At 47.1% G+C, this 26,544-nt stretch overlaps 1 protein-coding gene across 3 annotated transcripts in view; it reads right to left on the bottom strand.

The window, feature by feature from the left end:
* Positions 1–8,488: 8,488 nt before the first annotated feature.
* The window catches only part of PDE2A (phosphodiesterase 2A), a 633,083-nt gene continuing 615,027 nt past the window's right edge, over positions 8,489–26,544 (bottom strand). For all 3 annotated transcript variants that reach the window (XM_069759489.1, XM_069759488.1, XM_069759486.1), the window contains 4 exons: positions 20,492–20,604; positions 20,341–20,379; positions 18,739–18,845; positions 8,489–15,558 (listed from right to left, as the gene is read on the bottom strand). In XM_069759489.1, the coding sequence (XP_069615590.1) occupies positions 15,342–15,558; positions 18,739–18,845; positions 20,341–20,379; positions 20,492–20,604 (476 nt within the window). In that variant the 3' untranslated portion in view covers positions 8,489–15,341. The remainder of the gene's footprint in view (positions 15,559–18,738; positions 18,846–20,340; positions 20,380–20,491; positions 20,605–26,544) is intronic.

The raw sequence follows: 26,544 nt of genomic DNA on the forward strand, positions 1-26,544 counted from the left end.
CAGTGACTTACCAACGATCACGGCCAGGTCGTATCACTGGTCGTGATCGTTGGTAAGGTGTTTAGTGTAACGGTACCTTTACACCTTCCTTCCATCAGATAAGATCTACACTGATCCCAGTCATGGATATGCAACAGTGAGTTTTAACTACAATGCACCAAATGAATTATACCGATGAATTAGCAAACACATTAAATTATGCTTCTAGATGGTGAAGCAGCAAATGACTGACAGCAAGCAGAGGTGGGAAGTTATACCATAAGAGTCTATTGCAGCAGACTATTAATATCAGCCTGCAGCGGCCTGCATAGCCTTTGCTGGTTATTAATTATAGAGGGACCCCACGTCATTTTAATAGCAAGAAAGGCTAATTATACAGCTGTGAACTGATGTTAATAGCATGGGAAGCTCCATGGGTATTGCCCCTTTTCCAGGGTATAAACATTGGCCCCCACCCGTAGGCTTTCCCTCTGCTGGTTGCAAAAATTGTGCGGGATAATAATCTTTTAGTAATTAAATACATGTCCTCTAAGCTGCACACACACTGAACTAATTGTATATGTCACAAACATCTATATATCTATCTATTCTAGGTGTATTTACTGTATGTAATCCATCTCTTCTATCGTGTTGGCTCTTGCAGTGATTTTACACTACCCGGCACATGAATTACCATCTTTTCTATCTATGTAATATAAATACATATATATATATATATATGTGTGTGTGTCACTGACATCTTTATATATATTCTATGTGTATATATCCATTCTATCTATTCTAACCTGTCAGTGTGATTTTACTGCATGCAGCACATGAATTGACGGCTTGGTCCGATTTTTTTCTCACAGCCATAGGCTTGCATTGGCGAGTCTCGGCGACAGTCGCAGCATGATGCGATTTTACATGCACACTGAATACGCCCGAGAAAATAAACGCTGATGTGAGCTGCCCCATAGATTAACACTGGGCCGAGTGCTGTGATGTTTTCTCACATAGCACTCGCACGTATTCTACGGTAGTGTGACCCCGGCCTAAGCTGCAATGCTCCTCTGGGAAAAAATGCAATTTGTCACTAGGACTCTAGTGCCACCTATAGGAAGTAGTCATGTAACAAGGCTCGTTAAAGGGTCGACATTGACTTTTAGGATTGCTACTTCCTATAGGGGGCACTAGAGTTCTCGTCCTCTTCCTCTCTGAAGAGACAATTTGCATTTTTATAGGATCTAGAATGCTACAATGACCCTTACATCTCGCCAGCATGAAGGTGGGGACCAGGCCGAACCTTTGCCCCAGCCCATAGGACTCTGGTTACTGCAGCAGGTCCTTGCTGCTCATCATGGAGACACAGATCTGTAGCTGTGGACAAAGAAATTGTGTTGCTTCATTCCTTATAGCGTACCTGAGGTGTGTACAGGGGCGGATTACGAGTTGCCAGGGCCCGGGCAGTTTGGAAGATGTGATGCCACTTACATTTTTCTCTTATGTACAGAATATAGCGCTATATATAATAGCTCCAGCCGCAGACCCCAGACAGTCGCAAGTCCCCCGAGATCCAGGTCCTGAAGCTACGGGCGGAGGACTTCCCCCCTGCTGGACCAAGGAGGGGACTTGAACACTTTCTTGCTGGATTTTGAAAATCTTGCCATCAGTACCGTCTGCCGGAAGATCAATGCGTCCCTGAGCTATGAGGACATCAAGCAGGCTCTGGTCCAGCAGTAGAAGCTCCGCAGTCTGCAGCGGGGTCCTGCAGATAGCTGGGCCGACCACATGCGGGCCTTACTGAGAGCAGTTGACCAATGGACCACAGGACTGGAGCTCACCACTGTCCAGCAGCTGAAGGAGCTCATCGCGACTGAGCAGTTTGTGTGGAACTGTCCTCAGGACCTCCAGCAGTATCTCTATGACCAGAAGCCAAAGGAGGCGACTACAGAGACAGCTACACTTGCCGACAAGGACTCCAACAACCAGACTCTAGAGGCCAAGAAACCTGCCAGCTGGAGAGGGAGTAAGACGAACATGGAGCCTTCTGTCCGGACCCCAAGGCCAAGGTGGCACCTGACCATACTTCCCTCTCCATGTCGGTGGGGGAACTCCAACTATGTCACCTTTCCAGACAGCCAGGACACTTCAAAGCCATGTTTCCCTAGCATCAGAAGTGCCCGTCTCCGTCCCAGAAACTGTCCACTGTTTTGTGTGTGGGTGGTGGGGGGTCCCTTGACAACTTTTTGATTGTCACCATAGGCCAGGCCATGGGATTATGGGACAGCGGCACTGAGATGACCATTGGGTGGCCTAAGCTGGTGTCCCCACAGAATTTGGTAACCGGGAAATCACCATCTCTAGGATTGGAGGCGTCGAAGCAGCGCTGCCCATCGCCAAGGTGTATTTGGACTGGGGTGCCAGGAAGCGAGTGCTGGAGGTGGGGGTAACCTCGAGTATTCCCACAAGTGTTTTACTTGGGACGGCTAGTGTCCCATCCTCCAGATAACCTAATGTCCAGCCCTGTTGATGTCAGCCATTAACATGCCTACTGATGGAGATGCAAGGTGTCCATCTCCTTTCGTAGGGAGATCAATCAAGCCCGCTGTAATAATGCCTCAGAATGTGGCCAGCCGGCACACTGGAACCAATTGTCCTGTGAGGTGGTCCCAGAAGGGACAGATATGGGGCAGACAGCTACGGAGAGGAGCGTGAAATTGAGGGCATGGCTCCCAGGTAAGGCTTCATTGCAGGGTTCCTCCATGAACGGGATGTCAGAGGGCCAGGTTAGTCAGTCTGGACTGGCAATGTGGCCGGAAGTAGAGAAATCACCAACCACACAACTAAAGAACCGATATCAAATCTTTGTAGAGGATGAAGATGGCACACCTAAGGATGAAGCAATACCAGCAAGCAAAAAAGAAAAGGGCACACAGCAACAAGTGACAGCAAAAAGTACAGCCAAGAAGCAACGAAGAGTGATGGTGGTGGGAGACTCACTACTGAGAGGCACAGAAGCAGCCATCTGCAGACCGGACATAACTGCAAGAGAAGTATGCTGCCTTCCAGGTGCGATGATCAAGGATGTGACCGATAGGATACCAAAGCTCTTCAGCTACAAGGACGTCCACCCATTTCTTCTGATACATGTTGGCACCAATGACACGGCAAGGAAGGACCTACCGACAATCTGCAAAGACTTTGAAGAGTTGGGGAAGAAAGTAAAGGAACTGGATGCACAGGTAGTTTTTTCTTCTATCCTTCCAGTAGACGGGCATGGCACCAGGAGATGGAACAGGATCCTTGATGCAAACAACTGGCTAAGACGATGGTGCAGACAACAAGGATTTGGATTCCTGGACCACGGTGTGAATTACTGGTATGATGGACTCCTCGCCAGAGACGGACTACACCTCAACAAACCTGGGAAACACACATTCGCCAGAAGACTCGCTACACTCATCAGGAGGGCGTTAAACTAGAAGAAGAGGGGACGGGAAGAAAAACATTAGACTCGAACAAAGAAGACCCAGGAAAACATACTCAGAAGGGAGGTAAGAACATTTCTAAAACAATCCACAGCGAGGAGATTGGAACAAAACAAAATCCTCTAAACTGCATGCTCGCAAACGCCAGAAGCCTGACAAACAAGATGGAAGAACTAGAAGGAGAAATATCTACAGGTAACTTTGACATAGTGGGAATAACCGAGACATGGTTAGATGAAAGCTATGACTGGGCAGTTAACTTACAGGGTTACAGTCTGTTTAGAAAGGATCGTAAAAATCGGAGAGGAGGAGGGGTTTGTCTCTATGTAAAGTCTTGTCTAAAGTCCACTTTAAGGGAGGATATTAGCGAAGGAAATGAGGATGTCGAGTCCATATGGGTCGAAATTCATGGAGGGAAAAATGGTAACAAAATTCTCATTGGGGTCTGTTACAAACCCCCAAATATAACAGAAACCATGGAAAGTCTACTTCTAAAGCAGATAGATGAAGCTGCAACCCATAATGAGGTCCTGGTTATGGGAGACTTTAACTACCCGGATATTAACTGGGAAAGTGAAACCTGTGAAACCCATAAAGGCAACAGGTTTCTGCTAATAACCAAGAAAAATTATCTTTCACAATTGGTGCAGAATCCAACCAGAGGAGCAGCACTTTTAGACCTAATACTATCGAATAGACCTGACAGAATAACAAATCTGCAGGTGGTTGGGCATTTAGGAAATAGCGACCACAATATTGTGCAGTTTCACCTGTCTTTCACTAGGGGGACTTGTCAGGGAGTCACAAAAACACTGAACTTTAGGAAGGCAAAGTTTGACCAGCTTAGAGATGCCCTTAATCTGGTAGACTGGGACAATATCCTCAGAAATAAGAATACAGATAATAAATGGGAAATGTTTAAGAACATCCTAAATAGGCAGTGTAAGCGGTTTATACCTTGTGGGAATAAAAGGACTAGAAATAGGAAAAACCCAATGTGGCTAAACAAAGAAGTAAGACAGGCAATTAACAGTAAAAAGAAAGCATTTGCACTACTAAAGCAGGATGGCACCATTGAAGCTCTAAAAAACTATAGGGAGAAAAATACTTTATCTAAAAAACTAATTAAAGCTGCCAAAAAGGAAACAGAGAAGCACATTGCTAAGGAGAGTAAAACTAATCCCAAACTGTTCTTCAACTATATCAATAGTAAAAGAATAAAAACTGAAAATGTAGGCCCCTTAAAAAATAGTGAGGAAAGAATGGTTGTAGATGACGAGGAAAAAGCTAACATATTAAACACCTTCTTCTCCACGGTATTCACGGTGGAAAATGAAATGCTAGGTGAAATCCCAAGAAACAATGAAAACCCTATATTAAGGGTCACCAATCTAACCCAAGAAGAGGTGCGAAACCGGCTAAATAAGATTAAAATAGATAAATCTCCGGGTCCGGATGGCATACACCCACGAGTACTAAGAGAACTAAGTAATGTAATAGATAAACCATTATTTCTTATTTTTAGGGACTCTATAGCGACAGGGTCTGTTCCGCAGGACTGGCGCATAGCAAATGTGGTGCCAATATTCAAAAAGGGCTCTAAAAGTGAACCTGGAAATTATAGGCCAGTAAGTCTAACCTCTATTGTTGGTAAAATATTTGAAGGGTTTCTGAGGGATGTTATTCTGGATTATCTCAATGAGAATAACTGTTTAACTCCATATCAGCGTGGGTTTATGAGAAATCGCTCCTGTCAAACCAATCTAATCAGTTTTTATGAAGAGGTAAGCTATAGGCTGGACCACGGTGAGTCATTGGACGTGGTATATCTCGATTTTTCCAAAGCGTTTGATACCGTGCCGCACAAGAGGTTGGTACACAAAATGAGAATGCTTGGTCTGGGGGAAAATGTGTGTAAATGGGTTAGTAACTGGCTTAGTGATAGAAAGCAGAGGGTGGTTATAAATGGTATAGTCTCTAACTGGGTCGCTGTGACCAGTGGGGTACCGCAGGGGTCGGTATTGGGACCTGTTCTCTTCAACATATTCATTAATGATCTGGTAGAAGGTTTACACAGTAAAATATCGATATTTGCAGAGGATACAAAACTATGTAAAGCAGTTAACACAAGAGAAGATAGTATTCTGCTACAGATGGATCTGGATAAGTTGGAAACTTGGGCTGAAAGGTGGCAGATGAGGTTTAACAATGATAAATGTAAGGTTATACACATGGGAAGAGGGAATCAATATCACCATTACACACTGAACGGGAAACCACTGGGTAAATCTGACAGGGAGAAGGACTTGGGGATCCTAGTTAATGATAAACTTACCTGGAGCAGCCAGTGCCAGGCAGCAGCTGCCAAGGCAAACAGGATCATGGGGTGCATTAAAAGAGGTCTGGATACACATGATGAGAGCATTATACTGCCTCTGTACAAATCCCTAGTTAGACCGCACATGGAGTACTGTGTCCAGTTTTGGTCACCGGTGCTCAGGAAGGATATAATGGAACTAGAGAGAGTACAAAGGAGGGCAACAAAATTAATAAAGGGGATGGGAGAACTACAATACCCAGATAGATTAGCGAAATTAGGATTATTTAGTCTAGAAAAAAGACGACTGAGGGGCGATCTAATAACCATGTATAAGTATATAAGGGGACAATACAAATATCTCGCTGAGGATCTGTTTATACCAAGGAAGGTGACGGGCACAAGGGGGCATTCTTTGCGTCTGGAGGAGAGAAGGTTTTTCCACCAACATAGAAGAGGATTCTTTACTGTTAGGGCAGTGAGAATCTGGAATTGCTTGCCTGAGGAGGTGGTGATGGCGAACTCAGTCGAGGGGTTCAAGAGAGGCCTGGATGTCTTCCTGGAGCAGAACAATATTGTATCATACAATTATTAGGTTCTGTAGAAGGACGTAGATCTGGGGATTTATTATGATGGAATATAAGCTGAACTGGATGGACAAATGTCTTTTTTCGGCCTTACTAACTATGTTACTATGTTACTATGTTACTAGAGAAGTGGGCAGTACCCATGGTTGCTGTGGCCATGGCCACTGTAAAATGCAGTGGAAACACCCGGGCCCCAGGTTTCCCTCCGGAGTCCGATGGCTTCCTTCCTTTCGACCATGTGGCTGCCGGGTCAGATAGAGGCAAGGAGACAGAACTGGCAAAAGACGTGGCGGTCTCGTCTATTCTTGCCACATCCAGTCAGGGGTTTCAGGCAGCATTGGAAGCTGACGACAGCCTAAAAGCTCTCAAGGAGCAGGTGACACAGCCTCCCTCGGACTCAGACCCCGAGCGGGCGGTCTGGGACCAAGGGCGGCTGTTCCAGGTAACGGTCAAGCAGGGCCTAGGGACTGATGTTTAGTGGTACCCTATCCGCTCAGGGTGGAGTTGTGGATTGCACACGAGATTCTGATGGCCGGACACCTAGAGAACACCAAGACCAAGGCCAGGCTATCCCAGTATTACTACTGGCCAAGGATAGGGGCCGATGTACAACAGCAGTCAGAGGTTGGGGTAGGCAGGGCGGCCTCCCAAAGCCCCACTGGTAACTCTACCCATCATTGGTGTGGGTTGTGGCCCCCGTACCCCAAGACAAGCTTCAGGTGGCCTGGGAGGGCCCGTATTTCGTGCACCAGCAGCTCAACGCTGTAACATACCTGGTCACCCTGGACTACACCTGGGGATGGCGGGAGGCCTGTGCAATCCCCTTATGCAAAATACTAGAAGAGGGAGAGGCAGAGACCCTCCCGGATATGCTTGTCTAGCCTAGTGCGGGTCGGACCATCAAGGACGTGAAGGTTTGCAATCAGCTCCTGTAGGACCAGCGTTCTCAGCTGTGGACAACCCTACACCCCTTCCAGGAGTTGTTCACCAACAAGCCGGGAAGGACTAAGTCGGCCATCTATCATGTAGACACCATGGGATCAGCCCCGCAATCCGGCGTTCAGCATTTCGGGTCTCCCTAGAGGTAATGCAGCACCTTTGCCAGGAGATTGACAAAATGTTGAAGCTGGGGGTCATCCAAACATCCAGAAGCTCTTGGACCTTGTCCGTAGTCCTCGTCCCAAAGAAGGACTCGTCAACCCGATTCTGCATGGATTACAGGGGGCTCAACGCTGTCACCGTCACTGATGCATACTCAAAGCCGTACATCGATAACCTGCTGGATCACGCTACTCAAGGCACGTGAAGGGTACACAGCTGCATACCTCCTGGATGACATTGTCATCTTGAGTCTCTCCTGGGAAGATCATTATGATTTAAAAAATAGATAACACAGTAGTTTGACAATAAATGGCTTCACCCAACCACTAACCATGAGTGGAGAAAAAGTTTTGGTGTTATCATTCATTTTCTCTGAAAAAAGGCCAAGAAAGCAAACATTCTGCTGAGGCATGTAAACTTTTGAGCACAATTGTACGTATTGATGGTGGTTCTGGTGCTGAATTCATGTAGTGATGGTGGTTCTGGCACTGCATTCATGTACTGACTGTGGTTCTGGTGCTGCATACATGTACTGACGGTGGTCCTGATGCTGCATACATGTACTTGACCGGTGGTCTTGATGCTGCATTCATGTACTGACGGTGGTCTTAATGCTGCATTCATGTACTGACGGTGGTTCTGGTGCTGCATACATGTACTGACGGTGGGCCTGATGCTGCATACATGTACTTAACCGGTGGTCTTGATGCTGCATTCATGTACTGACGGTGGTCTTGATGCTGCATTCATGTACTGACTGTGGTTCTGGAACTGTATTCATGTACTGACGGTGGTCCTGATGCTGCATACATGTACTGACGGTGGTCTTGATGCTGCATTCATATACTTACAGTGGTTCTGTTGATGTTTGCATGTACTTAGGGTGGTTCTGATGCTGCATTAATTTACTGATGGTGGTTCTAACAATGCATGCATGTACGGACGGTGTTTTATTTTTTAAATATACAGTATGTAATCTCACATCACATCCCGGAAAAAAATGTAGAAGCAACTTCAGCGTATGAAATTTATTAGGAAACAAGAAAAATAAAAACAGACTTTGCCCTGTTCCTCTTCATCAGACGACATCAGAAGTGACGCTATTAGCCGAAATTCACACATTAGCGGATAGGCTCCTACGATCACACTGCTTTACATCATCTACAATTATATACACACAGTGAACACACAGCAACGGCGACACCAGGCGCGCTCCGTCCTCTGGCCGATGTCCAGGCTCCGCCCCTGCTTATGATACGCCATTATCCGGGGTCTCACCCACTGCACCAGGTCCACACAACATACAGTGATATCAACAAGTGGTTATGTCCATAGAGTAAAAGGTATTATTAAAAATAGATTCCATCCGACTGTAAAAATGAGGACATTGTATCTCCCTAGCAGTAAAATGGTTAAAACCTGGATTAAAAAAGGGCATGCTGGGAAATGTAGTTCCACAATATCTGCAGAGTCATAATGGTGTAAATACGAAAGATCATGAACTGTATTATGTCTTCACCTTCAGTCATATCATCAATCTGAAAAAGCTGGTACTGCACCTTTAAGATAAAATATCAAAAGTAACAAAATGTTGCCAGTGGGTGCAGAAAAAGGAGAAGGGGGTGGGGCGATGTCCTGCGGTCTCCCTCACTGTTCATGGTATAGAGATGTCGAAAAATGTCCGTCAACTGGAGGGACGAGCGATGTTACAAAGTATAAAGTACAGAATTCACAGCCCCCAACACCGGGTGTCACATTAGAAAGAGCTGAGTCACATTGTAAATAAATCACAACATTCCATCCATGGATTCTCAGCAACGTCCAGTGTTATCCACAACGAGGGACGAGCCGAACCAATCTCTATGTCAAAGTTCAGATCGGCTACCAGAAATGTACCAGAACCAGAACCCGAAACCCGTTGAAAATAATGGGAACCCGAAGTTTAGAGCTGGAAAAACTCTCTCTCCTCCCGGAACTCCGAACATCGCGACAGTTCAGGGAAAAGTCCAGCTGTCTGGTACGAACCCCCAACTGTTAAATTTGGGTTCACTCATCTCTATACATAACCCAGAGCTGCACTCACTATTCTGCTGGTGCAGTCACTGTGTACATACATTACATTACTGATCCTGAGTTACCTCCTGTATTATACTCCAGAGCTGCACTCACTATTCTGCTGGTGCAGTCACTATGTACATACATTACATTACTGATCCTGAGTTACCTCCTGTATTATACTCCAGAGCTGCACTCACTATTCTGCTGGTGCAGTCACTGTGTACATACATTACATTACTGATCCTGAGTTACATCCTGTATTATACCCCAGAGCTGCACTCACTATTCTGCTGGTGCAGTCACTGTGTACATACATTACATTACTGATCCTGAGTTACCTCCTGTATTATACCCCAGAGCTGCACTCACTATTCTGCTGGTGCAGTCACTGTGTACATACATTACATTACTGATCCTGAGTTACATCCTGTATTATACTCCAGAGCTGCACTCACTATTCTGCTGGTGCAGTCACTGTGTACATACATTACTGATCCTGAGTTACATCCTGTATTATACTCCAGAGCTGCACTCACTATTCTGCTGGTGCAGTCACTGTGTACATACATTACATTACTGATCCTGAGTTACCACCTGTATTATACCCCAGAGCTGCACTCACTATTCTGCTGGTGCAGTCACTGTGTACATACATTACATTACTGATCCTGAGTTACATCCTGTATTATACCCCAGAGCTGCACTCACTATTCTGCTGGTGCAGTCACTGTGTACATACATTACATTACTGATCCTGAGTTACCTCCTGTATTATACCCCAGAGCTGCACTCACTATTCTGCTGGTGCAGTCACTGTGTACATACATTACATTACTGATCCTGAGTTACATCCTGTATTATACTCCAGAGCTGCACTCACTATTCTGCTGGTGCAGTCACTGTGTACATACATTACTGATCCTGAGTTACATCCTGTATTATACTCCAGAGCTGCACTCACTATTCTGCTGGTGCAGTCACTGTGTACATACATTACATTACTGATCCTGAGTTACCACCTGTATTATACCCCAGAGCTGCACTCACTATTCTGCTGGTGCAGTCACTGTGTACATACATTACATTACTGATCCTGAGTTACCTCCTGTATTATACTCCAGAGCTGCACTCTCTATTCTGCTGGTGCAGTCACTGTGTACATACATTACATTACTGATCCTGAGTTACATCCTGTATTATACCCCAGAGCTGCACTCACTATTCTGCTGGTGCAGTCACTGTGTACATACATTACATTACTGATCCTGAGTTACCTCCTGTATTATACCCCAGAGCTGCACTCACTATTCTGCTGGTGCAGTCACTGTGTACATACATTACATTACTTATTCTGAGTTACATCCTGTATTAGGCTGGGTTCCCATTGCGTTATGGGACCGCGTTAAACGGACAGCGTTGCACGGCGAAATTAACGCTGTGCAACGCGTCCGTTAACGCGCCCATTCACGCTAATGTGAACGCGCTACACTAGCGCGTGCCATGTTCGGCACGCGCTAGCGACGCGCCGGAGATTCCTGGCGCGCCGCGGACGCTGCTTGCAGCGTCTGAGGCGCGCCCGCGGTCCGTTCCCCGCTCTCGCAGATCGGGGATCTGCGAGAGCGGGGACGTTACCGCGACCCCGAACGCGGCCCCATAAAAAACATTGCGTTAGCGCAATCCGCTAGCGCTAGCGTTAAACGGATTGCACTAACGCAATGTGACCCTAGCCTTATACCCCAGAGCTGCACTCACTATTCTGCTGGTGCAGTCACTGTGTACATACATTACATTACTGATCCTGAGAGTTACATCCTGTATTATACTTCAGAGCTGCACTCACTATTCCATGGGGCCTCGATGCAAAATTTGGACCTGGGCCCCCCACCTGCATATTAGTCAGATGTATGGGCCCTTGAATAACATCCTGGTATAATGCTTCCATTCTGGCCCATTATTTAATAATGTCCCCATCCTAGACTCCTTCCTGTGATGATGTCCCCAATCCTGGGCCACTTCCTGTATTATTGTCCTCCATCTTAGCCCCTTCAATAATGTCCGCCATCCTGGGCCATATCTTATAATAATGTCCTGCGTCCTGGCCCCTTTATTTAATAATGTCCTCTGTGATGGGCCCCTTCCTATAAAATAATGCCACCCATCCTGGTATCATGTCCCCATTCTGGCCCTTTCCTCTAATAATGTTCCTCATCCTATAGATGTGTCCTCCATCCTGGCACCATCTCCTAGGAATGTTTCCCATTCTAGGCCCCTTTATTCTCCATCCTGGCCACCTCCAGTAATAATGTCCTTCATCCATCGCCCTTTCTGGTAATAATGCTCCCCCATCCTGGACCCTTCCTATAATAATGTCCCCCATCCTGGACCCTTCCTATAATAATGTCCCCCATCCTGGACCCTTCCTATAATGTCCTCCATCCTGAGCTCCTTCCTACAATGTCCTTCATCCTAGGCCCCTTCCTGTAATAATGTCTGCCATTCTGGGCCCGTTCCTGTAATGTCTCCCATCCTGGGCCCCTTCCTATAATAATGTCCCACATCCTGAACCTTTCCTATAATAATTTCCTCCATCCTGAGCTCCTTCCTACAATAATGTCCTTCATCCTTGGCCATTTCCAGTAATAATGTCTGCCATTCTGGGCCCCTTCCTATAATAATGTCCCCCATCCTGAACCCTTCCTATTATGTTTCCCATCCTGGGCTTCTTCCTATAGTAATGTTGGCCATCGTAAGCCACTTCCAGTATAATGTCTCCTATCCTGGGCCCCTTCCAATATAATGTCCCCCATCCCAGACCCTTCCAATAATAATTTCTTCCATCCTGAACCCTTCCTATAATAATGTCTCATATCCTGGGCACCTTCCTATAGTAATGCTGGCCATTCTAGGCCCCTTCCAGTATAATGTCTCTCATCCTGAGCCCCTTCCAGTAATAATACCTGTTGTGAATTCCGCTCTTGGGCTCCCTCCGGTGGTTGTAAGTGGCACTTTTGTGAGTTCTGCTCTTCGGCTCCCTCTTGTGGTTTCTAGTGGTATGGCTGCTCCTTGGAGTTAGCTGTCATCAGCTGCCTCCACTTATCGTCTCTTCTGCTCGGCTATTTAAGTCTGGCTCTTTCCTTCAGCCAGTGCCACTTGTAAATGGTTCCTGGTTGGATTCACATCTCTTTGGAGTTCCCTGTTATCCTGACCAGTTCAGCAAAGCTAAGTTTTTGCTTGCGCTTTTCTGTTCACAGGTTGTGGACTTATCTGTTCTGTGCTTTCTATGTTTGTCCAGCTTATCAGTGTGAATTCATTCTGTCTTGCTGGAAGCTCTGGGAAGCAGATTTTCCCTCCACACCTTTAGTCAGGTGTGGAGATTTTTTTTGTAAACTCTGCGTGGATTTTTGTAGTGTTTTATACTGACCGCACAGTATTCCATCCTGTCCTATCTATCAAGCTAGACTGGCCTCCTGTGCTCATCCTGGTTTCATTCTGTGTATGTCTTTTCCCTCTCCACTCACAGTCATTATTTGTGGGGGGCTAATCTATCCTTTGGGGATTTTCTCTGAGGCAAGATAGCTTCCTGCTTCTTTCTTTAGGGGTAGTTAGATCTTAGGCTGTGACGAGGTGCCTAGGGAGAGTTAGGAGCATTCCACGGCTACTTCTAGTGTTGTGTTGAGCTTAGGGACTGCGGTCAGTACAGTTACCACTTCCTTCAGAGCTCGTTCCATGTTGCTCCTAGACCACCGCATCATAACAAATACCCCCATCATGGACCCTTCCTATAATAATGTCTCCTATCCTGGGCCCCTTCCTATAGTAATATCCTCTGTCCTTACCACTTCCAGTAATAATATCCCCCATCATAGACCCTTCCTATAATAATATCCCCCATCCTGGGCCCCTTCTTATAGTAATGTCAGTCATCCTAAGCCCCTTCCAGTATAAAGTCTCTCATTCTTAGCCCCTCCCTATACTAATGTCCTCTTTTCTTGCCCCTTCCAGTAATAATATCCCCCACTTCTTCTATAGCCGGTGCAGGAGCCGGCAGATGACTTCAGCGCCCTCCATTGGTAGAGTCACCGCCATGCACGGCCCGTGAAAGGCACGCCGACGTCAGCTGCCTGCCCCTGATTGGGGGAGGGCAGGGATCCGATGGATCTCCACACTGCGATGCATTTCAGCTGAATGTGCATCTGAAGAGTGTCGCTGATGGACCCCTGGATCGGTGCCGGCCCGGGGCTAACGATGGTCATAATTTACTGCCCTAGAATCATTGACCATCGCCATCATCCAACCTGCTGACTGTCTCCATCACTGTAATCAGCCTCTGCAGGAAATTTCTCATTGTGTCCAGCACTAAAAAGGTTAATCCTTCAGTGGATTAAAGGAAACCAGCAAATGTAATTCTTCTCTTATACTGATCTTAAAGGGGTTGTCCATGTATTAAGTACTGGTGAGCGGTGGGATCGGTGGGGCTCCGACACCCGGCCCCCTGACAACAGAGACAACAGCTCCACTCCATGTGCAGAGGCCGCCGCAGGTACTGCAGCACATCGCGCATTCTCCAGTGTACTCTTCACTAGGAGACGTCCTGCAGTACCTGCGGCGGCCACTACACGCTGAGTGGCGCTGTGCTTAGTAGCTCTGTTCAGTGTGCGCATTTAGTGGCTGCTGATCAGTGGGGGTGTCAGAGCCCCTCCAATCCCAGGGATCGGTTAGCATAATGTTCTGCCTGGAAAACCCTTTTAAGTTCCATCAAGTCTTCTACTCCAACCACAGCAAGAGCTGCAATGAAAACTCTACTGTTCTGCCATGTCATAATCACCTACAGAGCTGCAACGACAGCTCAACTCTTCTATCGCCTATTCTCCAATCCCAGCCAGAGCTGGAACGACAGCTCATCACTACTCCATCATATTATACTCCAGTCACACCCAGATCTGTTATCATATCTGATCCTCCAATCCCAACCAGAGCTGCACCGACAGCTCAACTCTTCTACCACCTATTATTTTCCAATCCCGGCCAGAGCTGCATTGACAGCTCCATTCTTCTACCACCTATTATACTCCAATCCCAGACAGAGCTGCATCGACAGCTCCATTCCACTACCACGTATTATACTCCAATCCCAGCCAGAGCTGCTTCGACAGCTCAACTCTTCTATCACATATTACACTCCAATCGCAGCCAGAGCTGCATCGACAGCTCATCACTACTCCATCATATTATACTCCAATCACACCCAGATCTGCTGTCATATCTCATCCTCCAATCCCAGCCAGAGCTGTGTCTTCTCTCCAACCTCCCCTGGTTCAGTGTCCTGCATTGTGGTGTTTTTTTTTCTGGCACACAGAGAATCTGGATAAATTATAACCAAGAGAATAGTGAATGCAGCTTTGGCTGTGACTGGAGACGAGATGGAACGCTGAACCCAAAGTATAAAAGTGTCAAATATTTACAAAGATACTCAACATTATAACCGGTGTCGGGGGTGCGGTCCGGTCAGCAGCGGGGACCCCGGATAATGACTTACATGAAAAAAAAAAAAATCCCAACATTCAGTTCAGGAAAAATCTGCAGCAAGTATCCGCCCCCGCGAAGTTCTGCGCCTGCGGGGGCGCTGGGTGTGAATTTGAGGCGAGGCGCGCAGGAAGGATCGGTCCGCGGCTCCACAGCGCCATCTGGTGTAACATACATTGCACTGCACACTGACGGCAAAACAACCCGGAGCACGGCGCACAATCGACGGTCCTGACGCGGGACGTACAGATATGTGTGTGTACAGAGGGTCCGCGCGGCGTGGGGTCACTCCGCCTCCAGGGAGCCGTTCACCCCGTTCAGTCTGTTGTAGTCGTCGTCCAGGCTCTCCTGAATGTCGTACTCCTCGTCCAGGAAGTCCAGCGAGTTGTTACTGGGCAGACCCCGGATGGTGAACTTGTGGGAGACACGATTCCACTTCACGCGGTTAGAAGCCACGATCTCGTAGAGCTCCGCCGATCGCGGGAACAGGTCCTTCAGCAGCCTGGACACAGACAGAAGCGGGGATATAAAAAGTCTACACACCCCAGCAAGATCCTGCCTAGAAAACGCATTTCAGAACTCCCCCCCCCCCCCCAAGCTGTTGCCCGTAATCTGTACAAATCCATCGAGAAACAAACTTCAATCTCTTCAGATGGGAAAAGAAAGGAGTAAAATAATGTGGTTGCGTAAATCTGCACACCCTTATACTATTACTTATCTGACATTCAGTGTTTTAGGGTCGGGGTCTATCGCTGGGCCCATCTAGGACTGATGATATTTGCCAACTCCTCATGGCAGCAGCTCCACATCTGTCAGATTGCGGGGACATCTCCTGTGTACGGCGGCCTCTTCAGGACACCACAGATTGCGGGGACATCTCCTGTGTACAGCGCCCTCTTCAGGTCACCACAGATTGCGGGGACATCTCCTGTGTACAGCGTCCTCTTCAGGTCACCACAGATTGCGGGGACATCTCCTGTGTACAGCGTCCTCTTCAGGACACCACAGATTGCGGGGACATCTCCTGTGTACAGCGCCCTCTTCAGGGCCCACAGATTGCGGGGACATCTCCTGTGTACAGCGCCCTCTTCAGGACACCACAGATTGCGGGGACATCTCCTGTGTACAGCGTCCTCTTCAGGTCACCACAGATTGCGGGGACATCTCCTGTGTACAGCGCCCTCTTCAGGGCCCACAGATTGCGGGGGCATCTCCTGTGTACAGCGCCCTCTTCAGGTCACCACAGATTGCGGGGGCATCTCCTGTGTACAGCGCCCTCTTCAGGTCACCACAGATTGCGGGGACATCTCCTGTGTACAGCGTCCTCTTCAGGTCACCACAGATTGCGGGGGCATCTCCTGTGTACAGCGTCCTCTTCAGGTCACCACAGATTGCGGGGGCATCTCCTGTGTACAGCGTCCTCTTCAGGTCACCACAGATTGCGGGAGCATCTCCTGTGTACAGCGTCCTCTTCAGGTCACCACAGATTGCGGGGGCATCTCCTGTGTACAGCGCCCTCTTCAGGTCACCACAGATTGCGGGGTCATCTCCTGTGTGCAGCGCCCTCTTCAGGTCACCACAGATTGCGGGACATCTCCTGTGTACAGCGTCCTCTTCAGGTCACCACAGATTGCGGGGGCATCTCCTGTGTACAGCGCCCTCCTCAGGTCACCCCAGATTGCGGGGACATCTCCTGTGTACAGCGCCCTCCTCAGGTCACCCCAGATTGCCCCTTGGGTTCAGGTCTGGAGTTCGGCTTTTCCAGAACATCCATCTTCTCCTGGAGCCGTTCTTTTGCTGACCTGATCACTTAGGGTCGTTGTTGTGCTGAAAGATGAAATTCCTCCTCATCTCCAGCTTTTCAGCAGATACCTGAAAGTTTTCATACAACATTGACTGATATTTGAAGCTGTTCATAATTCTCCCCTCCTCACTAAAGTCCCAGTTGCAGTTTCTGAAAAACAGCCCCAAAGCACAATGTTGCCTCCACCATGCCTCACTGTGGGGATGGTGATCTTCTGGTGATGCAAAATGCTGCCCTCACCATGACTCACTATGGGGATGGTGATCTTCTGGTGATGCACAATGCTGCCCTCATCATGCCTCACTGTGGGGATGGTGATCTTCTGGTGATGCACAATGCTGCCCTCATCATGCCTCACTGTGGGAATGGTGATCTTCTGGTGATGCACAATGCTGCCCTCATCATGCCTCACTGTGGGGATGGTGATATTCTGGTGATGCACAATGCTGCCCTCATCATGCCTCACTGTGGGGATGGTGATCTTCTGGTGATGCACAATGCTGCCCTCATCATGCCTCACTGTGGGGATGGTGATCTTCTGGTGATGCACAATGCTGCCCTCATCATGCCTCTCTGTGGGGATGGTGATATTCTGGTGATGCACAATGCTGCCCTCATCATGCCTCACTGTGAGGATGGTGATCTTCTGGTGATGCACAATGCTGCCCTCATCATGCCTCACTGTGGGGATGGTGATCGTCTGGTGATGCACAATGCTGCCCTCATCATGCCTCACTGTGGGGATGGTGATCTTCTGGTGATGCGCAGTGTTAGTTTCTCACCATACATACCTTTTAGAATAATCGTCAGAACACATTTCCTGATTTTGGTAAAATGATGGAAGTTTTGGTAACACATTGACGGGCCTGGATATTTTTCTTTGTAAGGCTTTCGTCTTGACCCCGACACCACGGGCCGGATATATGAAGAATACAGGAGATTGTTGTGACATGCAGGACACAACCAGAACTGGTTAAAAATTCCTGCAGCTCCTTTACTGTTGCTGTCGGCCTCTTCTCATTTTCCTGGACCAATTTTCTTCTCGACTTTTCATTTGTTTTTGAGGGACGTCCACTTCTAGGTGATGTTACTGTTGGACCAAATTTCAGTCACTACTTGATGACATCTTCACAGTGTCCATGGTAGATCTAACGCCTTGGAAATTATTTTTTATCTTTGTCCTTTCTGACAACTTTCCACAATCAGATCCTTTGCTGTGTTATCAGCTGTTTACAAACGAGAAAATGTCAGGAAAATCGTCCTGGAGCAGCGACACTTTCTCTGGGGTTAATCAGAATCACTGTACATGACAGTGGCCGAGCGCTGACTACTATGTAACATGGGGGAATGTGATTGGATGCTTCTCAGCACAACCACAGCCCCGATTAAAAGAGGGTGCTCACACTTATGCAACCACAGCATTGTACTTTTGGTATTTGTATTTTTTTTTCCTCAATGGATTTGTACAACAACAAAAGGGGGAAAAAGTAGATGCAGACCATCCTGATAACACAGCTGAGGACATATCATCTTCACATCTAATACTCTAGTTACAGCCAGAGCTGCATTTTATTTCCAATGTAATTTTTCTATTCCGCTGTGATGCTTTGTGGTAATGCTGCAGAACCAAGCGTGCCATGCATATACACAGCCAGCAGGAGCAGCAGTGAGACATTCAGATGGCTTATGGTAAGAAGCTGAAGTATGAATGCAGCTCTGGATGTGACTAGAGATAACACATGATGTTAATCAAAGCAAATAATTACAAGGGGCTCATTGGTGCTAGTTGACACCCCTAGATCACTTCCTTGACTGCTGGGATAATCCCCTACACCCACTACTCTGGGCCGATCATCATGCTGCGGCTGCGACGCTCACTTGTAGATGGGCATGGCGATGTGCTCCATGAAGCTGATCTGCAGCTCGGGGATGTACGCCTTCTCCCGGTCCATCATCTCGCTCGGCCGGTTCCCCATGGCTTTCTCCTGCGGGCGAAGCAAAGTAAAGAGGTGACAAGTCAATAAGCAGGTGAGGAATGTCTACCAGCATCGTCTGCACATGGGATGCAGGTGGAGGTCGTGTATGTGCCGTACATGTGGTGGAGGTCGTGTATGTGCCGTACATGTGGTGGAGGTCCTGTATGTGCCGTACATGTGGTGGAGGTCGTGTATGTGCCGTACATGTGGTGGAGGTCCTGTATGTGCCGTACATGTGGTGGAGGTCGTGTATGTGCCGTACATGTGGTGGAGGTCGTGTGTATGTGCCGTACATGTGGTGGAGGTCGTGTGTATGTGCCGTACATGTGGTGGAGGTCCTGTATGTGCCGTACATGTGGTGGAGGTCGTGTATGTGTCGTACATGTGGAGGTCGTGTATGTGTCGTACATGCGGTGCAGGTCGTGTATGTGCCGTACATGTGGTGGAGGTCGTGTATGTGCCGTACATGTGGTGGAGGTCCTGTATGTGCCGTACATGTGGTGGAGGTCGTGTATGTGCCGTACATGTGGTGGAGGTCGTGTGTATGTGCCGTACATGTGGTGGAGGTCGTGTGTATGTGCCGTACATGTGGTGGAGGTCCTGTATGTGCCGTACATGTGGTGGAGGTCGTGTATGTGTCGTACATGTGGAGGTCGTGTATGTGTCGTACATGCGGTGGAGGTCGTGTATGTGCCGTACATGTGGTGGAGGTCGTGTATGTGCCGTACATGTGGTGGAGGTCGTGTACGTGCCGTACATGTGGTGGAGGTCGTGTATGTGTCGTACATGTGGTGGAGGTCGTGTATGTGTCGTACATGCGGTGGAGGTCGTGTATGTGCCGTACATGTGGTGGAGGTCGTGTATGTGCCGTACATGTGGTGGAGGTCGTGTGTATGTGCCGTACATGTGGTGGAGGTCGTGTATGTGTCGTACATGTGGTGGAGGTCGTGTATGTGCAGAACATGTGGTGGAGGTCGTGTGTATGTGCCGTACATGTGGTGGAGGTCGTGTGTATGTGCCGTACATGTGGTGGAGGTTGTGTATGTGTCGTACATGTGGTGGAGGTCCTGTATGTGCCGTACATGTGGTGGAGGTCGTGTATGTGCCGTACATGTGGTGGAGGTCCTGTATGTGCCGTACATGTGGTGGGGGTCGTGTATGTGCCGTACATGTGGTGGAGGTCGTGCATGTGCCGTACATGTGGTGGAGGTCCTGTATGTGCCGTACATGTGGTGGAGGTCGTGCATGTGCCGTACATGTGGTGGAGGTCCTGTATGTGCCGTACATGTGGTGGAGGTCGTGTATGTGCCGTACATGTGGTGGAGGTCCTGTATGTGCCGTACATGTGGTGGGGGTCGTGTATGTGCCGTACATGTGGTGGAGGTTGTGTATGTGTCGTACATGTGGTGGAGGTCCTGTATGTGCCGTACATGTGGTGGAGGTCGTGCATGTGCCGTACATGTGGTGGAGGTCCTGTATGTGCCGTGCTCGTGGAGTCACTCACCAGGTCTCCCTGAGAGAAGAATTCTTTGTAAATCAGCTCCTGAAACCACAGAATATTTTCAGTCTCTTTTATACAAGTTCTAGCAAATTCTAACCACTAATAAGAAGCAGAAACCGCAGCGTCACAGAGGATTTCAGGAGCGGACACTCACAGCAATCTTTCTGGTGGTTTTCCAGCCTTTGGTTTGATCAGAGAGGTCACATGAGGTCATGAGGAGGCAGAGCAGAAGGTCGTGGTGGTGCTTGTTTTTGGGATCATAACCGTCTGCAATACACACACATATCAACAAACAAAGAAAGAAGTGGGGGAGATGAAATGGGGTCTTCTCGTCTACTGGAGGTCGCAGGGTAATTTTGTCTCAACATTCAACTGGGATTACAGGCTGCATCCTCCAGACATGCTCTTGACAGCATCCTGAATTATACCCCAGAGCTGCACTCACTATTCTGCTGGTGCAGTCACTGTGTACATACATTACATTACTGGTCCTGTATTATACCCCAGAGCTGCACTCACTATTCTGCTGGTGCAGTCACTGTGTACATACATTACATTACTGATCCTGAGTTGCATCCTGTATTATACTCCAGAGCTGCACTCACTATTCTGCTGGTGCAGTCACTGTGTACAAACATTACTGATCCTGAGTTACATCCTGTATTATCCTCCAGAGCTGCACTCACTATTCTGCTGGTGCAGTCACTGTGTACATACATTACATTACTGATCCTGAGTTACCTCCTGTATTATCCTCCAGAGCTGCACTCACTATTCTGCTGGTGCAGTCACTGTGTACATACATTACATTACTGATCCTGAGTTACCTCCTGTATTATCCTCCAGAGCTGCACTCACTATTCTGCTGGTGCAGTCACTGTGTACATACATTACATTACTGATCCTGAGTTACCTCCTGTATTATACTCCAGAGCTGCACTCACTATTCTGCTGGTGGAGTCACTGTGTACATACATTACTGATCCTGAGTTACATCCTGTATTATCCTCCAGAGCTGCACTCACTATTCTGCTGGTGCAGTCACTGTGTACATACATTACATTACTGATCCTGAGTTACCTCCTGTATTATCCTCCAGAGCTGCACTCACTATTCTGCTGGTGCAGTCACTGTGTACATACATTACATTACTGATCCTGAGTTACCTCCTGTATTATACCCCAGAGCTGCACTCACTATTCTGTTGGTGCAGTCACTGTGTACATACATTACATTACTGACCCTGAGTTACATCCTGTATTATACCCCAGAGCTGCACTCACTATTCTGCTGGTGCAGTCACTGTGTACATACATTACATTACTGATCCTGAGTTACCTCCTGTATTATACTCCAGAGCTGCACTCACTATTCTGCTGGTGCAGTCACTGTGTACATACATTACATTACTGATCCTGAGTTACCTCCTGTATTATACTCCAGAGCTGCACTCACTATTCTGCTGGTGCAGTCACTGTGTACATACATTACATTACTGATCCTGAGTTACATCCTGTATTATACTCCAGAGCTGCACTCACTATTCTGCTGGTGCAGTCACTGTGTACATACATTATATTACTGATCCTGAGTTACATCCTGTATTATTCTCCAGAGCTGCACTCACTATTCTGCTGGTGCAGTCACTGTGTACATACATTACATTACTGATCCTGAGTTACATCCTGTATTATACTCCAGAGCTGCACTCACTATTCTGCTGGTGCAGTCACTGTGTACATACATTACTGATCCTGAGTTACATCCTGTATTATACTCCAGAGCTGCACTCCCTATTCTGCTGGTGCAGTCACTGTGTACATACATTACATTACTGATCCTGAGTTACATCCTGCATTATACCCCAGAGCTGCACTCACTATTCTGCTGGTGCAGTCACTGTGTACATACATTACATTACTGATCCTGAGTTACATCCTGTATTATACTCCAGAGCTGCACTCACTATTCTGCTGGTGCAGTCACTGTGTACATACATTACATTACTGATCCTGAGTTACATCCTGTATTATTCTCCAGAGCTGCACTCACTATTCTGCTGGTGCAGTCACTGTGTACATACATTACATTACTGATCCTGAGTTACATCCTGCATTATACCCCAGAGCTGCACTCACTATTCTGCTGGTGCAGTCACTGTGTACATACTTTACATTACTGATCCTGAGTTACATCCTGTACTATACTCCAGAGCTGCACTCACTATTCTGCTGGTGCAGTCACTGTGTACATACATTACATTACTGATCCTGAGTTACATCCTGTATTATACCCCAGAGCTGCACTCACTATTCTGCTGGTGCAGTCACTGTGTATATACATTACATTACTGATCCTGAGTTACATCCTGTATTATACTCCAGAGCTGCACTCACTATTCTGCTGGTGCAGTCACTGGGTACATACATTATAGTAGTGATAGTATGATAAATCCAAGACCTGTGAAAATATATATGTGCGAACATAGGCAAACAGGAAAAAAAAAAAAAAAAAGGATCTACTCGCTAGGAAATAGACAAACTCGAATATATGCATACAATGGCTAATTACCCTGTAAAAGCGATACACAAATTGCTGGGTATGAAAGGTATAAACCCGAAAGCTGAAACATTAACAACTCATATTACTAGCACTAAAATAGGTCACGGGAAATAGAATCTGAACAAGGGAAAGCCAGATGATCACATATACCCAGCGGCGCAATGCCGAGCATGAGTGGGCCAACAAGCGCATACGTAGCGCACGAACACGCAGAAGGCACACGGGAACACAAGGTACATATAAGGAGCAACAGGACTAATAGAAAAGCATGATATCTTTCTTTATGTTCAGGCCATTTGGTGTTCTGGTTCCCAATTTGAATATCCACCATGTCTCTCTATTTCTCAAAGTTACCTCAATGTCCCCCCCTCTAAAAGGTCTATGCGTTTTTTCAATTGCATAGACTCTGAGGGAATCAAGATTGGATTGATGGAGATTGATAAAATGTTGTGATACTTGCGATATGTTTCTGTGGATATTGACATTATCAATATCATAGATATGCTCGCGTATTCTAGTTTTTAATGGACGTATGGTGCTTCCCACGTATTTGAGATGACAAATCGTGCATTCCATAATGTAAACTACGTTGTTAGTATTACAATGAAGAAATGTTTTAATTTGACATGTATTCTGGTCATTCGCATCTGTAAAATTAGAACGCTTTTGTGCATATTTACAAGTTTTGCAAACTGAGGCACCGCATTTATGAAAGCCCTTTGTGCTAAGCCAGTTGTGCATAAGACTTATTGAGCGAGCTGGGAGAGACTATCACCTAGAGATGGCGCTTTTCTACATACAATTCTACATCCATATTTAAGTACAGCAGCGATGTCAGGATCCTCTCTTAATATGGTAAGATTATTTCTGATCAACTGGCTAATGGGAGCAAACTGATTACTATATTGGAGAACCAGAGTGATGGGATTAATGGCAGATGTTATTTTATTTTGTTGGGGTTTAAACCGAGATTTCTTTTCAACTATTTTTTCTGCCCTATGTAAGCACCATTTGCTATAGCTTCTCTGTGTGAGTCTCCCTTTGATCTCGGACATTGTTATTGTAGAGAATTATTATCGTTGCATAAATATATATATATGTAATGAGTTTTGTTATGTTCCACATTTTTCTATGTACAGCCAAAGTATACATGTGTGTTTTGTTTTGTTTTTTCTTTTGCTGCCTGTTCCGTGAATTTTTTATCTTTAGATGTCCAATTGGTGGTTCACATTCACCATCAGGTGTTTTCACCTTCAGCAGATTACCCTCCTCTGATTATTGCACCGGTTTTTACCGGGTGCCAATATAAAAAGCACGGAACAGGCCTTACACTAGATATCATGATTAAGGGTGCTTTGCCACCTGAAACGCGTAGATAGTGTTTTTATTACCTTGTGCTGATGTTTTATCCTCTGCTTCCAATATGAAGTGAATAAAGTACTCAATTTTACTTTTCACTGCCTCGTTGAGCTGGATTTTCCTTTTTTTGCAGTCACTGTGTACATACATTACATTACTGATCCTGAGTTACATCCTGTATTATACTCCAGAGCTGCACTCACTATTCTGCTGGTGCAGTCACTGTGTACATACATTACATTACTGATCCTGAGTTACATCCTGTATTATACTCCAGAGCTGCACTCACTATTCTGCTGGTGCAGTCACTGTGTACATACATTACATTACTGATCCTGAGTTACATCCTGTATTATACTCCAGAGCTGCACTCACTATTCTGCTGGTGTAGTCACTGTGTACATACATTACATTACTGATCCTGAGTTACATCCTGTATTATACTCCAGAGCTGCACTCACTATTCTGCTGGTGCAGTCACTGTGTACATACATTACATTACTGATCCTGAGTTACATCCTGTATTATACCCCAGAGCTGCACTCACTATTCTGCTGGTGCAGTCACTGTGTACATACATTACATTACTGATCCTGAGTTACATCCTGTATTATACCCCAGAGCTGCACTCACTATTCTGCTGGTGCAGTCACTGTGTACATACATTACATTACTGATCCTGAGTTACATCCTGTATTATACCCCAGAGCTGCACTCACTATTCTGCTGGTGCAGTCACTGTGTACATACATTACATTACTGATCCTGAGTTACATCCTGTATTATACCCCAGAGCTGCACTCACTATTCTGCTGGTGCAGTCACTGTGTACATACATTACATTACTGATCCTGAGTTACATCCTGTATTATACTCCAGAGCTGCACTCACTATTCTGCTGGTGCAGTCACTGGAGATTGTACTTTTGCATCTCTGCACCATTTATAACTGGTAATTTTTTCTTCTTTTGCGGTTCTCCTTTTTGTCACTAGAGGGCAGCATTTAACAACACAGCAGAAGTTCCTCCTCTTCCTCCTCTGACCTTCCTGAGATTTTGCAGATCACATTGGGACATTACATTGTGGATAAAGTGGAGTAACAGTAATATATCACTCAGTCCAGCTGTGATAATCTCTGCGCTGCCAATATCACACATTAATAATCCCCTCCTTATCGTGTATTATGGGGTGTGACACGTTCCTCCTTTCTCTGCACAGAGACGTCTCGTCTACGACTGTAGGACAAAATGACGACTTTGTTATTGGGGTGAGAACCGGATTTAGATCTTTTGTGCATAAAATGATCCTTAAACTGAGTGAGTCTTCATCATCTGCCTTTGCTGGTGGTGGAGAATGCGGGCAAATCTGCGGAGCATCTGTCAATCAAAGTGTCGGACGCGGTTACCTCCATAGTGCGCCAACTGTCAGCACTGACTGTGATAGCCGCCGGCATCATGGCTGAACGCTGCCAACTCCCGGCAGGAATAAAGGGAGGTTTGCCTCTGACTCCTGCCTCCAACTCCTGCCTCCAACTCCTGCCTCTAAAGGAAGGTTTACCTCTAACTCCTGCCTCTAACTCCTGCCTCCGACTCCTGCCTCTAAAGAGAGCTTTACCTCCTACTCCTGCCTCTGACTCCTGCCTCTGACTCCTGCCTCTGACTCCTGCCTCTGACTCCTGCTTCTGACTCCTGCCTCTGACTCCTGCCTCTGACTCCTGCCTCTGACTCCTGCCTCCAACTCCTGCCTCTAAAGGAAGGTTTACCTCTAACTCCTGCCTCTAACTCCTGCCTCCGACTCCTGCCTCTAAAGGGAGCTTTACCTCCTACTCCTGCCTCTGACTCCTGCCTCTGACTCCTGCCTCTGACTCCTGCCTCCGACTCCTGCCTCCGACTCCTGCCTCCGACTCCTGCCTCTAAAGGGAGCTTTACCTCCTACTCCTGCCTCTAACTCCTGCCTCTAACTCCTGCCTCCAACTCCTGCCTCCGACTCCTTCCTCTAAAGGGAGCTTTACCTCCGACTCCTGCCTCCGACTCCTGCCTCCGACTCCTGCCTCCGATTCCTGCCTCTTAAGGGAGCTTTACCTCCTACTCCTGCCTCTAACTCCTGCCTCCGACTCCTGCCTCCGACTCCTTCCTCTAAAGGGAGCTTTACCTCTAACTCCTGCCTCCGACTCCTGCCTCCGACTCCTTCCTCTAAAGGGAGCTTTACCTCCGACTCCTGCCTCCGACTCCTGCCTCCGACTCCTGCCTCCGATTCCTGCCTCTTAAGGGAGCTTTACCTCCTACTC

The sequence above is a fragment of the Ranitomeya imitator genome, chromosome 3, assembly GCF_032444005.1.
Source record: "Ranitomeya imitator isolate aRanImi1 chromosome 3, aRanImi1.pri, whole genome shotgun sequence".
NCBI lineage: Eukaryota > Metazoa > Chordata > Amphibia > Anura > Dendrobatidae > Ranitomeya > Ranitomeya imitator.